This window comes from Coregonus clupeaformis, chromosome 13 (assembly GCF_020615455.1).
Source record: "Coregonus clupeaformis isolate EN_2021a chromosome 13, ASM2061545v1, whole genome shotgun sequence".
Lineage (NCBI taxonomy): Eukaryota > Metazoa > Chordata > Actinopteri > Salmoniformes > Salmonidae > Coregonus > Coregonus clupeaformis.
Window position 1 is genome coordinate 24,737,918 of NC_059204.1, and position 14,988 is coordinate 24,752,905.

A 14,988-nucleotide genomic window follows, 5' to 3' on the forward strand; every position below is an offset into this window, starting at 1 on the left:
GGCCACACACACTACTGAGCCTCATTTTGACTTGTTTTAAGGACATTACATCAAAGTTGGATCAGCCTGTAGTGTGGTTTTCCACTTTAATTTTGAGTGTGACTCCAAATCCAGACCTCCATGGGTTGATACATTTGATTTCCATTGAACATTTTTGTGTGATTTTGTTGTCAGCACATTCAACTATGTAAAGAACAAAGTATTTAATAAGATTATTTCATTCATTCAGATCTAGGATGTGTTGTTTAAGTGTTCCCTTAATTTTTTTGAGCAGTGTATATATAAACCCCAGTCGTACCCCAGTCGTACATCACTTTACCCTTACCTACATGTACATATTACCTCGATTACCTCGACTAACCTGTACCCCCGCACATTGACTCGGTACCGGTACACCCTGTATATAGCCTTGTTATTGTTATTTTATTGTTGCTCTTTTATTTTTTTACTTTAGTTTATTTAGTAAATATTTTCTTAACTCTCATTTTTCTTAAAACTGCTTTGTCGGTTAAGGGCGCATGTGACGAATAAAAATGTCTTTGATTTGATTTGGTTGTGAGTTTGCTCAACATTTGGGCATATACTCAACAAGCTTTTTGAAATTCAGCTCACTTCGAGCAGAGTTTGTTGAGTGAACAAACTTTAACACATTAGCTCAAATTCTTGTCTATTTGAAGTCCATTCAACTCACAAAATAATGCTGATTAAGCAATTGGTTAACTTGGCTTTTTTACAGAGTACTACTGTGTATCATAACCTGAGGGCAGTGATGATTCTGAATGATCTTCAGGTATAATGAGGAGCAGAGAAGGATGGAGGAGGGCTCTCCCAAACCTAGTGCCCAACAGTGGCCAGGCATACATACATCCCTGGATGCAGCCGTTGTATATGAAGGTAGCTATTGTATAGAAATTGCATCCATAAAAATCAGATTCATTTCTAAGATTCTTATCGTAACCCTCAGTCCATAAATGCATACCATAGAACTTGAGTTATGCTTGATTCTGAATGTCATCACACACCACATACTCAACTATCTTTTTTATTCCCAACAGAATTCATCTACTTCTTCAAGGGGAATGTTCAGTATAAATATGACCCTAAATTCAAACATGTCACTTCCACAGGGCCTGCCAATGAGTTGTTGGACTGTACAGGACCATTTAAAAACAACACACTGAAGAGGGGAGATAGCTGAGTCATCTTCTGCTCAAAGCCTCACACTCTATGTTAACCCCAGAGACTGGCGTCCAAATTAGGGAAGAATCAATAGAGGAATGGAGTCAGATGCATGAAAGAGATGTTTCATTTTGTTCTGGAGACAACCACAACAAGTTGGTTTACATCATTAAATAGACTCTGCAATGTCTTATTGCAGAATCCCACAGCATTTAGCAATAAAACATTCTGTAAACAGGATAGCTATTGAAATCCTGGGTTGAATTGACGGGATGCTGTCTGCTCAGGGAAGTGATGAAAGGTGTTGCATGGTTATTTGATGTGACACAACCTGAAAGTGATTACATGTTTACCGTATGAAATGATACAATAAATAAAGTGTAATGCTATAAAAAGTATGATCTCGGTTAAACCAGATTATAAAAGTCTAATAAAAAGTCTAAAAGCCCAGGAACTACTGTCTAGCATGTTACTCCTACTGCCTACAGATCATTGTGCAATGCCTCTGACATAAAACATTTACAGTGGGGAAAAAAAGTATTTAGTCAGCCACCAATTGTGCAAGTTCTCCCACTTAAAAAGATGAGAGAGGCCTGTAATTTTCATCATAGGTACACGTCAACTATGACAGACAAAATGAGAAAAAAAAATCCAGAAAATCACATTGTAGGATTTTTAATGAATTTATTTGCAAATTATGGTGGAAAATAAGTATTTGGTCAATAACAAAAGTTTCTCAATACTTTGTTATATACCCTTTGTTGGCAATGACACAGGTCAAACGTTTTCTGTAAGTCTTCACAAGGTTTTCACACACTGTTGCTGGTATTTTGGCCCATTCCTCCATGCAGATCTCCTCTAGAGCAGTGATGTTTTGGGGCTGTCGCTGGGCAACACAGACTTTCAACTCCCTCCAAAGATTTTCTATGGGGTTGAGATCTGGAGACTGGCTAGGCCACTCCAGGACCTTGAAATGCTTCTTACGAAGCCACTCCTTCGTTGCCCGGGCGGTGTGTTTGGGATCATTGTCATGCTGAAAGACCCAGCCACGTTTCATCTTCAATGCCCTTGCTAATGGAAGGAGGTTTTCACTCAAAATCTCACGATACATGGCCTCATTCATTCTTTCCTTTACACGGATCAGTCGTCCTGGTCCCTTTGCAGAAAAAACAGCCCCAAAGCATGATGTTTCCACCCCCATGCTTCACAGTAGGTATGGTGTTCTTTGGATGCAACTCAGCATTCTTTGTCCTCCAAACACGACGAGTTGAGTTTTTACCAAAAAGTTCTATTTTGGTTTCATCTGACCATATGACATTCTCCCAATCCTCTTCTGGATCATCCAAATGCACTCTAGCAAACTTCAGACGGGCCTGGACATGTACTGGCTTAAGCAGGGGGACACGTCTGGCACTGCAGGATTTGAGTCCCTGGCGGCGTAGTGTGTTACTGATGGTAGGCTTTGTTACTTTGGTCCCAGCTCTCTGCAGGTCATTCACTAGGTCCCCCGTGTGGTTCTGGGATTTTTGCTCACCGTTCTTGTGATCATTTTGACCCCACGGGGTGAGATCTTGCGTGGAGCCCCAGATCGAGGGAGATTATCAGTGGTCTTGTATGTCTTCTATTTCCTAATAATTGCTCCCACATTTGAGTTCTTCAAACCAAGCTGCTTACCTATTGCAGATTCAGTCTTCCCAGCCTGGTGCAGGTCTACAATTTTGTTTCTGGTGTCTTTTGACAGCTCTTTGGTCTTGGCCATAGTGGAGTTTGGAGTGTGACTGTTTGAGGTTGTGGACAGGTGTCTTTTATACTGATAACAAGTTCAAACAGGTGCCATTAATACAGGTAACGAGTGGAGGACAGAGGAGCCTCTTAAAGAAGAAGTTACAGGTCTGTGAGAGCCAGAAATCTTGCTTGTTTGTAGGTGACCGAATACTTATTTTCCACCATAATTTGCAAATAAATTCATTAAAAATCCTACAATGTGATTTTCTGGATTTTCTTTTCTCAATTTGTCTGTCATAGTTGACGTGTACCTATGATGAAAATTACAGGCCTCTCATCTTTTTAAGTGGGAGAACTTGCACAATTGGTGGCTGACTAAATACTTTTTTTCCCCACTGTATAAACTATCCAATTATTATATATTGAGTGTGAAATGCTCTGCTAATACATGAAAAAGAATTCCAATCTTGCGGGAAGCCTTCATCTAAAGGAAGTGTCCTCCAGAAGTGTTTAGCTCTCATGAAGTTCTCACGAAGCTCTCCCACCGGCAGGCTGTGTCATACCGTAATTATGGGATTGCTTGCTTGTGTCTGTGTCATAGCACTAGAATCCAGGAAATAATATATATACTTTGGGGAACCATTTACCCATCAATATTGATTTGATCAATCTCAGTAAGTCATTGAAATACTGTAAAATCTATGAATTGCATCATTATTGAAATGGGGCATAAAATACAATATCTGTCCTATAAAGCTGAGATCCTCGATAGGCGAAACATCGCCACTGGCCGCCCCAGGTGCATTTGTTATTGTTTTTGTTTTGAGGAAATGAGCGTCCAGTGTCATGGTAAAAAAAAATCTTAGTACATACTCTGCTGTTCTATTGCAAGTGCAATGATGTGCAATGATGTTGTTGTAATATTGCAAAAGGATGTGGCAGTTTCGCCGCTATGGATTACAGTTTAAGGTTGACTGATGCTATTGCCTGTCACAGTTACCTGAGACCATTGAGACACAGTATGTGGGAAGGATAGTTCCTTTCATTGCCCAATGTTGTCAGATTGCAGATGCTGACTGAAACATAATAATACTTTTCCACAGCTGAATTATGCACCAGCTAACAATGAATGAAAGCCAGCAGCGTAAAAATTACCTGGGGTGTTGACATCCTAAGTGCCAATGTAACCTCATTATTTCATAGTTATGCTCCCGTAAGGTAGCTAAACTACTCTAGACTATTTTATTCCCTATTTAAATGATTCACCTCATGTTTATTTGCTGTAGGTGGTTGGCAGCATAGTCCATAGTGACAGGACTGATGAGTAAAGGTTGGCATTCTACTGCTACTGATCAGTTCATGATCAATGTGTCAATGTAAATTACAGTAATGTATCTATTACACACATATTACACTAGAGGCCAAGACGCTAGAGAAGAGGACCAGTAGCCAGAAGGTTTGAATCCCAGGACGGGTATTAAAAATTAACTGACAACCAGAATGCACCTGGGATTAGATCTCCTCCTCAACCCAACCATAGTGCCAGAGGCACTGCACTGCGGCTGACCCTGTGCTACTCCCAATGTATGGTGTTTTTCCACTTCTGATGGACTATAGTGCTACAGGCGCGGGTGTTTTGATTGATGGGCATCATGGGCCGTTGCACTAAAGTAGTTTGGGGACGCATCGGTGTCCTCTCTCTTTCTTTTTTATAACCAAAAAATATATTTACTTTTGTTTTGATAAATCAATGTTATATCACTCGTTTAAACATGACTTAAGATGATGGAGAGAATTATTGTAAAATTAACTGTGTCCATAAGGTGTAGATAGTAAGTATAGACGGGAAGTAGAGGCCTGGGCATTGTTGTTCACTAATGTACTCCAAGTAGGGAAAGGATGGCTGGGTTGAAAAGTAATAAAGGGGAGTATATATATAAAAAACATGGGGGATTGGAAGTGATGCAGACAATTACATTGATAGAAGATACAATCTATCTGCAATATTAAGCTGATCCACCCCCCCAAAAAAAAAAAATAATAATAATAATAGAACGTAAAATACACAATAGATTGATGTCAGCAAGTAAGACAAATATAAGTCAATATACCAATTATTTAGAGGATATCACTATTGATTTATTCTTTATTTCAAGCTTTTATTGTGTCTGAATACAGTTTTGGGGGTATTTTTTTATTCCAATTCATAGTACATTACAGTACATTATGAAAAGTAATTTCGATTAAGGCAGTGTTTTTGTCTTTGTCAAAATGTCTTTGTTGTGGAAAATGTATTTGGTGTCTGTCATCACCTTGATTTCCTTCCTCTTAGTTGATGATGGGGGTTTTGCCAGCGATGACTCACGGACATTGCTTAACTTCACAGGCTTTAGGTGTATATAAGACGTCCCCTGGCCACACACCACACAAACAAGACGCTCTCGAGGAAGAAGCATGAAGACTTTCATTCTGTGCTTACTACTAGTCAACCTGGCAATAGTGGTTTACTCTTTGCCAATATCGCCGCCTACTGAAGAAGATGAAGTTCTTGCAGAGGTATGCTTTTTGTCACATCTTTTGCTAGAAGGGTCTATATGGGTTTTACAACTGAAATTATTATGATAGAACAGATGTGTACATGTAACTTCATATGGCTTGGTCAGGTTGTTATTGCAAAACAGAATATTGACTTACCCGGTTATAAATAAAGGCTAAATAAATATACATTCTAATGAGTTGTGTTGAACTATTGAAGTGCAAGAACTATTGAAATCCCTGCTTAGTTAGTTGCTATACTCATAACACAGTAAAGTCATTGTATATTTTAACTCTTGCTGTGTGAGCCTTGTACACCTACCATAGGATATTATATTCATAACTGTAGTAAATGGCACCATAATGTCCTATCATATTAACATCATGCTTGCTCTGTTTTCTGTAGACGTACCTGAAGAGATTTTTTAACCTGACAGAGGAGACGGGTCCTACGGCCAGACGGGGGCCCAGCCAGCGGAGCAGGAAGGTCAGCGAGATGCAAACGTTCTTTGGCCTCCAGGTGACAGGCACCTTGGACGCTGAGACCGTGACGATGATGAAGAAGCCACGCTGTGGCGTACCTGATGTCCAACCCAGCCGCTTCACCACCTTCGACAATCGCAAGTGGCAGACCAACCAGGTTACCTACAGGTGAGAGGAGTGAGAAAGCATAAATACACCACGGTCAAATGTGTCTAAGACAAAATAGGGCTTGTAATGTTAACATCTAGTTAGTTGCAATATCAATCAGGTGGTGTTTAAACACAAAGGCAAGTATCCACTTAGTGTGGATAATAAAGTTTTTTGTATTTGCAAACATCAAGTTATACACAGAGACACTATGAGTGATAAGCCTTGGGATTGTTAGGGATTGTTGAACCAAAAAATAATTTCAACATTGAGAAATGTTTTTCTAATGTTGACTGTTGGTGTATTGTGTTCTTCAGGATTGAGAACTACACCCCTGACATGTCTGTGGCTGAGGTGGACAACTCCATAGAGAGAGCACTACAGGTGTGGGCCAAGGTCTCCCCCCTGAGGTTCACCCGCATCTACAGCGGCACCGCTGACATCATGATCTCCTTCGGCACCAGAAGTAAGCAACTTTTATCCTACCAAACACAATGTTAATGTGACCAACTGAAACAGAATTCATTCAATATTAAGAAAGTCTAACCTGGAAGTACTTGCGTGGGTTTCTGGATATGTTTGTAAAAGCTACACTGTAACTGAAAACTGTAATTTATATGGTAATTTTGGTATAGTAAAATACTGTGAAACGTTTACTGTAAGTTATGATGCATTGTGGGAACATTTTGTGGGTGGGGAAGGAATTGCTGTATTTGGAATGGTACTGTAATTCCATCCCACAGAATACAGTACCAGATCGTATTTTTGGAGTGCCAAAAACCTTTTGTCCACTAGTGAGTGCATGGCATTGTTGTCTGGCTCATTAACATATTATGAGGTGTGCCTTGAAAAAGGCTATATTTGTTGCACCCGTTAGTGAGAGTGCTGTTCCACTTTAACTGGTATGTGGTAGTAGTGCCCCATCAATTACAATGTATAGGGGACAGATTAGAGTGGCTGCAAGTCTTAAACCTTTAATGGTCAACCTCAAATTACCAACCTGCTTGCACCAATCCCACGTAATTACAGTAAAATATAAACCCCACCTCCCCTCAGTGAATATCATTCATTCATCCATTAATTACAGTCTAATACAGCCAATTTTTAAGTATTGTACTGTGTGTAGTTACACAGTACATGCTTAGATACTGTACTTAGATACAGTCGGTATATTGCAATATGAAATACAGTAACTTACTAACCACTAGCTGCCTTTAAGTTACTGTCAAATTCACGTTAACCCCTTTACAGTGTACTATAATACACTAATAAGCTGATGTACGAAAATGTCATACTGTACATGTTCACAAAGAATGCATCCATTTAAAAAGGGAACATGCAGTATGTACTGTACAGTGCTTTGTTTTGAAAGACACACAGACACTTCAAAGGCTCTCAGGATGTTTTTGTATAGCAGGGTTAGAAAGGGAGGGCTGTAGGGAGATACCTGTGGAGGATCCACTGTTTACATTCCTCTTGTCAGAGCATAGTGCAGGTATAGGCCTATTCAGGGGCACCCTCCGCTCCATACCACTTACATAACCAACATCACCACCACTCGTAAACACAGACATCCACAATGGTCTCAGTGGCATGCTACTGCACTTTAATCTGTCTTGTACATGTTTTGATGAGTTGAAAGAATGGAGAGACACCCAGATACCACTTACATAACCAACATCACCACTCGTAGTCTTAAACACACACATCCACAGTGGCATCAGTATCATGTCACTGCTCGCCCCTCACTATAATCCGTATTTACAGTTTGATGAGTTGAAAGGGTGTTATTAGAGCCACTCTGCCTTATTTCACCCTCTGAGGTGTTACGATGGGCTCCCTATAAGTGCATCGGTTTTAAGAAACTAACATTTGATATAAATAATTTGAATATAAATGTTTATACAGTATGCATTTGTCCTCGTCTCTGATGGCTCAAACTATGATTTCTCCCATCTGTGTAGATCATGGTGATTCTTACCCCTTCGATGGCCCGGATGGCACCCTGGCCCATGCCTTCTCGCCTGGTCCTGACATTGAAGGAGATGCTCATTTTGACGATGACGAGTACTTCACCTTCAGCTCAACCAGAGGTGAGACCCTCTATCACAACAATATGTGGAACATGACTTAATTTACCCTGTTTCAATTCTAGGACAATCCTGGGTGACATGTCATGATAATTGCCACAAAAGAGTAGAAGATCTGTACCAGTAATTATGTATTATCATCATATAGGGTACAACCTGTTCTTGGTGGCTGCACATGAGCTTGGCCATTCCCTCGGTCTCAGCCACTCCAACGACCCTGGAGCACTAATGTACCCAGTGTACAGCTACACAGACCCCAGCACCTTCTCTCTGCCTCGCGATGACGTCAACGGTATCCAGTACATCTATGGTCAGTATTCAATTATCTTTTCTCTTTCTGCCCAGTTTGCTTTAGCTTTATATTGCTGTATTCCACTTTGTTTGCTTTTGACTGATCAACAAAAAGGTTCAGGCCAAATACGTTATATTATTGATCTCCAAGTAAATCAATTATGAGACTTGAGAACTGTGAATTTTTTACAGGAACTTGAATTTATGAGTATCTGTGTCCTCCAGGTCCAAACCCAGATGTGAACCCCAACCCAGACAAGCCAGATCCTACACCCCCTTCCACCCCTGATGCCTGTGATCCCACCCTGGTTCTGGATGCTGTCACCACTCTGCGTGGGGAGAAGATGTTCTTCAAGGGCAGGTACAGCAAATCATGTAGCCTAGATCAAATGTTCAGTGACTTATGGTAACCTACAGCTCAAAAACAGTCAATGAATGACACAGTTTCCAAGGGAAACAGGTTGCCTGTTCATGTGATCCAGAGCTCTAACGTCCTCATGTCTTCCCTCCATCCTCAGGTTCTTCTGGCGTAGCTACTCTCAGAGCAGCACACCACAGCAGAACCTCATCAAGACCTTCTGGCCCGGACTCCCCGACAACATCAATGCTGCTTACGAGAGCCAGCTATCTGACAGAGTGTTCCTCTTCAAAGGTATGGCAGAGTCACCAAATGCCTCAAATTAGCCCTGGTATGGCTGTAGTCTCCATAACATGTCTAGAGACAAGAACAGTGGAGGCTACAGCCATTTATAGAGCTAGCCTCATACACTACTACTACACTACAGGCTAGTACACTATACAATATGGCTGTAATAAATACTGTGTGAATACGTGAACCTGTTAAAGAGTCATATCTCAGTAATACTGTCTCTGTCCCTGCAGATCGTCAGGTCTGGGCTCTCTCCGGCTATGACATCGTCCCCGGCTATCCCAAAAACCTGAACAGCTTGGGTCTGCCCAGTACCGTGAAAAAAGTAGATGCCGCCCTGTACGATGTAGATTCTCGCAAGAGCTTGTTCTTTGTTGGTGACTACTACTACAGGTTAGTGGAGTCTAGTTTATCATTACAAGTTATTGCATTTTTATTCACTTTTCTATGTACTGTATATTGCCATTAGATATTGATGTCAAGAGTATCACAATCTCACTAATATTTATGTTACCGTAGTTACGATGAGGAAATGAAAAGGATGGACAAAGGTTTCCCCAAGCGTGTGGATGAAGGGTTCCCAGGCATGACAAGCAAAGTGACTGCAGCCTTCCAAGTCCGAAGTGAGTGTGATACAGCATCTAAACACAACTGTGCATTACAAGCCAATCATATGGAAATATACAAAATATGATTTCATACCTTCTACAGTTTTCATTTAATATAAGAAAATCCCCTGAATAGTCCTTTTAATGCATATTTTAGATGTTGAGTATTGATAGTTTGTCAGTGCAGCATCCCACTGGGCACAGACATCAATTCAACGTATTTTCCTCGTTGGTTCAACGTCAAAATGACGTGGAAACAATGTTGATTCAACCAGTGTGTGCCCAGTGGGATGTCTCTAACCTCTCTACCCTATATGGTTTTACAGGCTTCACCTACCTTTATAGTGGCTCCTACGTGTTTGAGTACAGCATGAGGACCAGGAGACAGTTACGCGTGCTAGGAAACAGCTACTTCCTGCCCTGTTAGAACATTGACCCTCATGAGCCGTTTAAAGTAGCAGCCGTGAACAACAATGAATGCAGCCAAATAACAGTTGTATTTTTTTCTAATACGTAATGTTGTTGTAATTTAGAAATTTTACAGATTTGTTTTCTAATACATATTGTCACATATCTATTTAAATATCTATTCATGTATCTAAATTATTTGATATGTTTCTTGATTAAATTGTAACCTAAATAATCAGAAGAAATTAATGTCTTGAATGAAGGCCAAACACATTTTTACACTTTGCATATTCAAATAAATTCCAAGTTATTGCGATTTCGGTGTTATTGTGATTTTTTGCCTTTTACTATGGTGGACTTATGGTGGAAACATTATGAAGCATAGATTTGTATTTGATCCATTGCTGATGAAGCCTTAGATGACATTACCAAACAATTCCCTTAAACAAATATACAACCCACAGAGGGTCCTACTAATCACCCCAAACAGGTACCCTAAACAACCACAAACAACCCCAAACAAACCCCAACAACCACAAACAGGTACCCCAAACAACCACGAACAGGTACCCCAAACAACCACAAACAGGTACTCCAAACAACTGTCAAAGTTGCGTCAATTCAAATCTGGCATTAGGAACAAAAGAGGTCAACACGACTTCTAAGATATACTAGTTATTTTAATTAATGCAAAAACCTTCAATGGTAAATATGATGTTTCGTATATACGGGCTCTTTGAAATACTTTGCAGGGCACTTCAGAGAACTAACCCATTGTTCTAGGTTCTTGCTCAAATACTCTGACAGAGAGAGTTTCCCACCTCTCTGCTGGCCAATCAGAGCAGAGACTTGAGCGTGGTTTAGACTTACTCAGCCTATCCGTTGGCACACAGGCTAGTCCCCCGCCTCTTAGCGCATCCCTGTTTCCAGGCATACGTTCATCATAACAACCTGTCATAGTGAGAAGAGCCAGCTCCCTTAGACACCATTCCTACGTCCAAGGAAGGTTCACAGATCACAAAGAACCAGTATATTCCGGTATCTGGAGACAAAATCCTTATCTAATTTTACCCCCTAAAACAGCTCTTCACATCAATCACAGCTTGCCAGGTGTCACAACCTACATTAGCACAGTCTAGAATGCATTCTTTCTAAGTTAGTCATCCCATCAATTATGAAAATAATAAATCCCCAATACAACCACAAACAGGTACTCCAAACAACCACAAACAGGTGTCCCAAACAACCACAAACAACCCAAACAAACCCAAACAGGTACCCCAAACAGGTACCACAAACAACCCCAAACAGGTACCCAAAAGAACCCAAAAGTACCACATCCCCAAACAACCCCAAACAATGAGAAGCAACCAGCTGCAGATTATGCATGCTGAGGCCACCTGGTATGCGAACCTCAAAGTGCTATATTTGGGGGGTATTTCTGCGTCTCAGTTTGTATGTGTGCATGCAGTGCTCTAACGCCCTGGACCATAGCTATAATCTGTCACTAGCTCTGGTCCAAGTCATAGCTAGTAGCTAGCTAGCTGTGGTCCACCCTAGCTCTGGTCCAGGGCATTGCTAGTATCGCAGGTCCTTACTTGCTCTGGTCCAAGCTAGCTAACTACTAGCTATGTCCTGGACCAGAGCTATAGCTAGCTAGAAGCTAGCTAACTCCTAGCTACACCCTGGACCAGAGCTAGTTAGTGTGGACCAGAGCTAGACCAGAGTTAATGCAGATTAGAGTTAGCTAGCTAACTATTAGCTACGCTCTGGACCAGAGCTAGTGTGGACCAGAGCTAGCTAGCTACTAGCTATACCCTGGACCAGAGCTAGTTATTGTGGACCAGAGTTAATGTGGACCAGAGTTAATGTGGACCAGAGTTAATGTGGACCAGAGCTAGTTAGTTAGTTACTAGCTACGCCCTGGACCAGAGCTAGTGCGGACCAGAGCTACTAGCTATGCCCTAGACCAGAGCTAGTGTGGACCAGTGCTAGCAAGCTACCAGCTATGCCCTGGACCAGTGCTAGTGGCAGATTATAGCTCTGGTCCAGGGCATTAGAGCACTGCGCAAATACCAAAGCAAAAATATCATCTGAGACGCAAGCGCATGCGCTTTGAGGTTTGCAGACCAGATGGCCTCATGGTGCATAATCTGCAGTTGGATGTTTCTTGTTGTGTGGGGTTGTGGGATACTTTTGGGTTCTTTTTGGTACCTGTTTGGGGTTGTTTGGGGTACTTTGGGGTTCTTTTGGATACCCATTTGTGGTTGTTTGGGGTGATTAGTAGGACCCCCAATGGTTATCTGTATTAAGGTACATGAAAGCATAACAAATGGAATGGATAATATAATAACATACACTACCGGTCAAAAGTTTTAGAACACCTACTCATTCAAGGTTTTCTTTATTTTTACTATTTTCTACATTGTAGAATAATAGTGAAGACATCAAAACTATGAAATAACACATATGGAATCATGAAGTAACCAAAAAAGTGTTAAACAAATGAAAATATATTTGAGATTTCAGATTCTAAAAATAGCCACTCTTTGCCTTGATGACAGCTTTGCACACTCTTGGCATTCTCTCAACCAGCTTCACCTGGAATGCTTTTCCAACAGTCTTGAAGGAGTTCCCACATATACTGAGCACCTGTTGGCTGCTTTTCCTTCACTCTGCGGTCCGACTCATCCCAAACCATCTCAATTTGGTTGAGGTCGGGGGATTGTGGAGGCCAGGTCATCTGATGCAGCACTCCATCACCCTCCTTCTTGGTAAAATTGCCCTTACACAGCCTGGAGGTGTGTTGGGTCATTGTCTTGTTGAAAAACAAATGATAGTCCCACTAAGCCCAAACCAGATGGGATGGCGTATCGCTGCAGAATGCTGTGGGAGCCATGCTGGTTAAGTGTGCCTTGAATTCTAAATAAATCACAGACAGTGTCACCAGCAAAGCACCCCCACACCATAACACCTCCTCCTCCATGCTTTACATTGGGTAATACACATGCAGAGATCATCCGTTCACCCACACCGTGTCTCACAAAGATCTCCAATTTGGACTCCAGACCAAAGGACACATTTCCACCGGTCTAATGTCCATTGCTCTTGTTTCTTGGCCCAAGCAAGTCTCTTCTTCTTATTGGTGTCCTTTAGTAGTGGTTTCTTTGCAGCAATTCGACCATGAAGGCCTGATTCACACAGTCTCCTCTGAAGAGTTGATGTTGAGATGTGTCTCGTTACTTGAACTATGTGAAGCATTTATTTGGGCTGCAATTTCTGGCTGGTAACTCTAATGAACTTATCCTCTGCAGCAGAGGTAACTCTGGGTCTTCTATTCATGTGGCGGTCCTCATGAGATCCAGTTTCATCATAGCCCTTGATGGTTTTTACAACTGCACTTGAAGAAACTTTCAAAGTTCTTGAAATGTTCTGTATTCACTGACCTTCATGTCTTAAAGTAATGATGGACGGTTGTTTCTCTTTGCTTATTTGAACTGTTCTTGCCATAATATGTACTTGATCTTTTACCGAATAGGGCTATCTTCTGTATAACCTCCCTTCCTTGTCACAACACAACTGATTGGCTCAGACGCATTAAGAAGGAAATAAATTCCACAAATTAACTTTTAAGAAGGCACACCTGTTAATTGAAATGCATTCCAGGTGACTGGTTGAGAGAATGCCAAGCGTGTGCAAATCTGTCATCAAAGCAAAGGGTGGCTATTTGAAGAATCTCAAATATAACATATATTTTGATTTGTTTAAAAAAAATTTGGTTACTACATGATTCCATATGTGTTATTTCATAGTTTTGATGTGTTCACTATTATTCTACAATGTAGAAAATAGTAAAAATGAAGAAAAACCCTTGAATGAGTAGGTGTTCTAAAACTTTTGACCGGTAGTGTAGATGGAGAATAACAATGAAGGAACTCAATCTTCTACATGCCACACTGATTTAGTATACCACAAGGTATAACTAAACTAATTATTTAGGGAAATTATATGGTGTGTGACTTTATATGGTGTGTAGATCTTTTGTTATTTTCACGGTACAATTTCGATGAGAAAACTCAGAATCGCTCTGCCATATCAAGCAATGTCCCCCTTGTAATTAAATACTGAGGCCAATGAGTATCATGGTCCAAACACACCAAGAAAGTCATGAAGAGGGCATGACAACGCCTTTTCCCCCTCAGGAGACTGAAATGATTTGGCATGGGTCCCCAGATCCTCAAAAGGTTCTACAGCTGCACCATCGAGAGCATCCTGACCGGTTGCAAAACTGCCTGGTATGGTAACTGCTCGGCATCTGACCGTAAGGCGATACAGAGGGTAGTGCGTACAGCCCAGTACATCACTGGGACCAATCTTCCTGCCATCCAGGACCTATATACTAGGCGATGTCAGAGGAAGGCCCCAAAAATGGTCAAAGACTCCAGTCACCCAAGTCATAGACTGTTCTTTCTGCTACCACACGGCAAGGCTCCTTAACAGCTTCTACCCCCAAGCCATAAGACTGCTGAATAATCAAATGGCCACCCGGACTATTTGCATTGACTCTCCCCCCCTGCTGCTACTTGCTGTTTATTATCTATGCATAGTCACTTTACCCCTACCTACATGTACAAAGTCCTTGACTAACCTGTACCCCCGCACATTGACTCGGTACCAGTACCTCCTGTATATAGCCTCATTATTGTTATTCTATCGTGTTACTTTTTAGTTATTTTTATTTTTATTTCTTAAAACTGCATTGTTGGTTAAGGGCTTGTAAGTAAGCATTTCAAGGTAAGGTCTACACCTGTTGTATTCGGCGCATGTAACAAATACAATTTTATTTTATTTTATGAGCAATGGAAAGAAACCA

The 14,988-nt window shown here is 41.1% G+C and overlaps 1 protein-coding gene across 1 annotated transcript; it reads left to right on the forward strand.

Annotated features, from left to right (window-relative positions):
* Window positions 1-5,322: 5,322 nt before the first annotated feature.
* LOC121579795 (collagenase 3) lies at window positions 5,323-10,431 on the forward strand. The gene is made up of 10 exons (XM_041894697.2): window positions 5,323-5,460; window positions 5,846-6,090; window positions 6,387-6,535; window positions 8,034-8,162; window positions 8,308-8,469; window positions 8,676-8,811; window positions 8,969-9,102; window positions 9,333-9,492; window positions 9,619-9,722; window positions 10,034-10,431. The coding sequence occupies exons 1-10, from the start codon at window positions 5,359-5,361 to the stop codon at window positions 10,132-10,134; spliced, it is 1,422 nt and encodes a 473-aa protein (XP_041750631.1). The 5' UTR covers window positions 5,323-5,358; the 3' UTR covers window positions 10,135-10,431.
* Window positions 10,432-14,988: the final 4,557 nt, after the last annotated feature.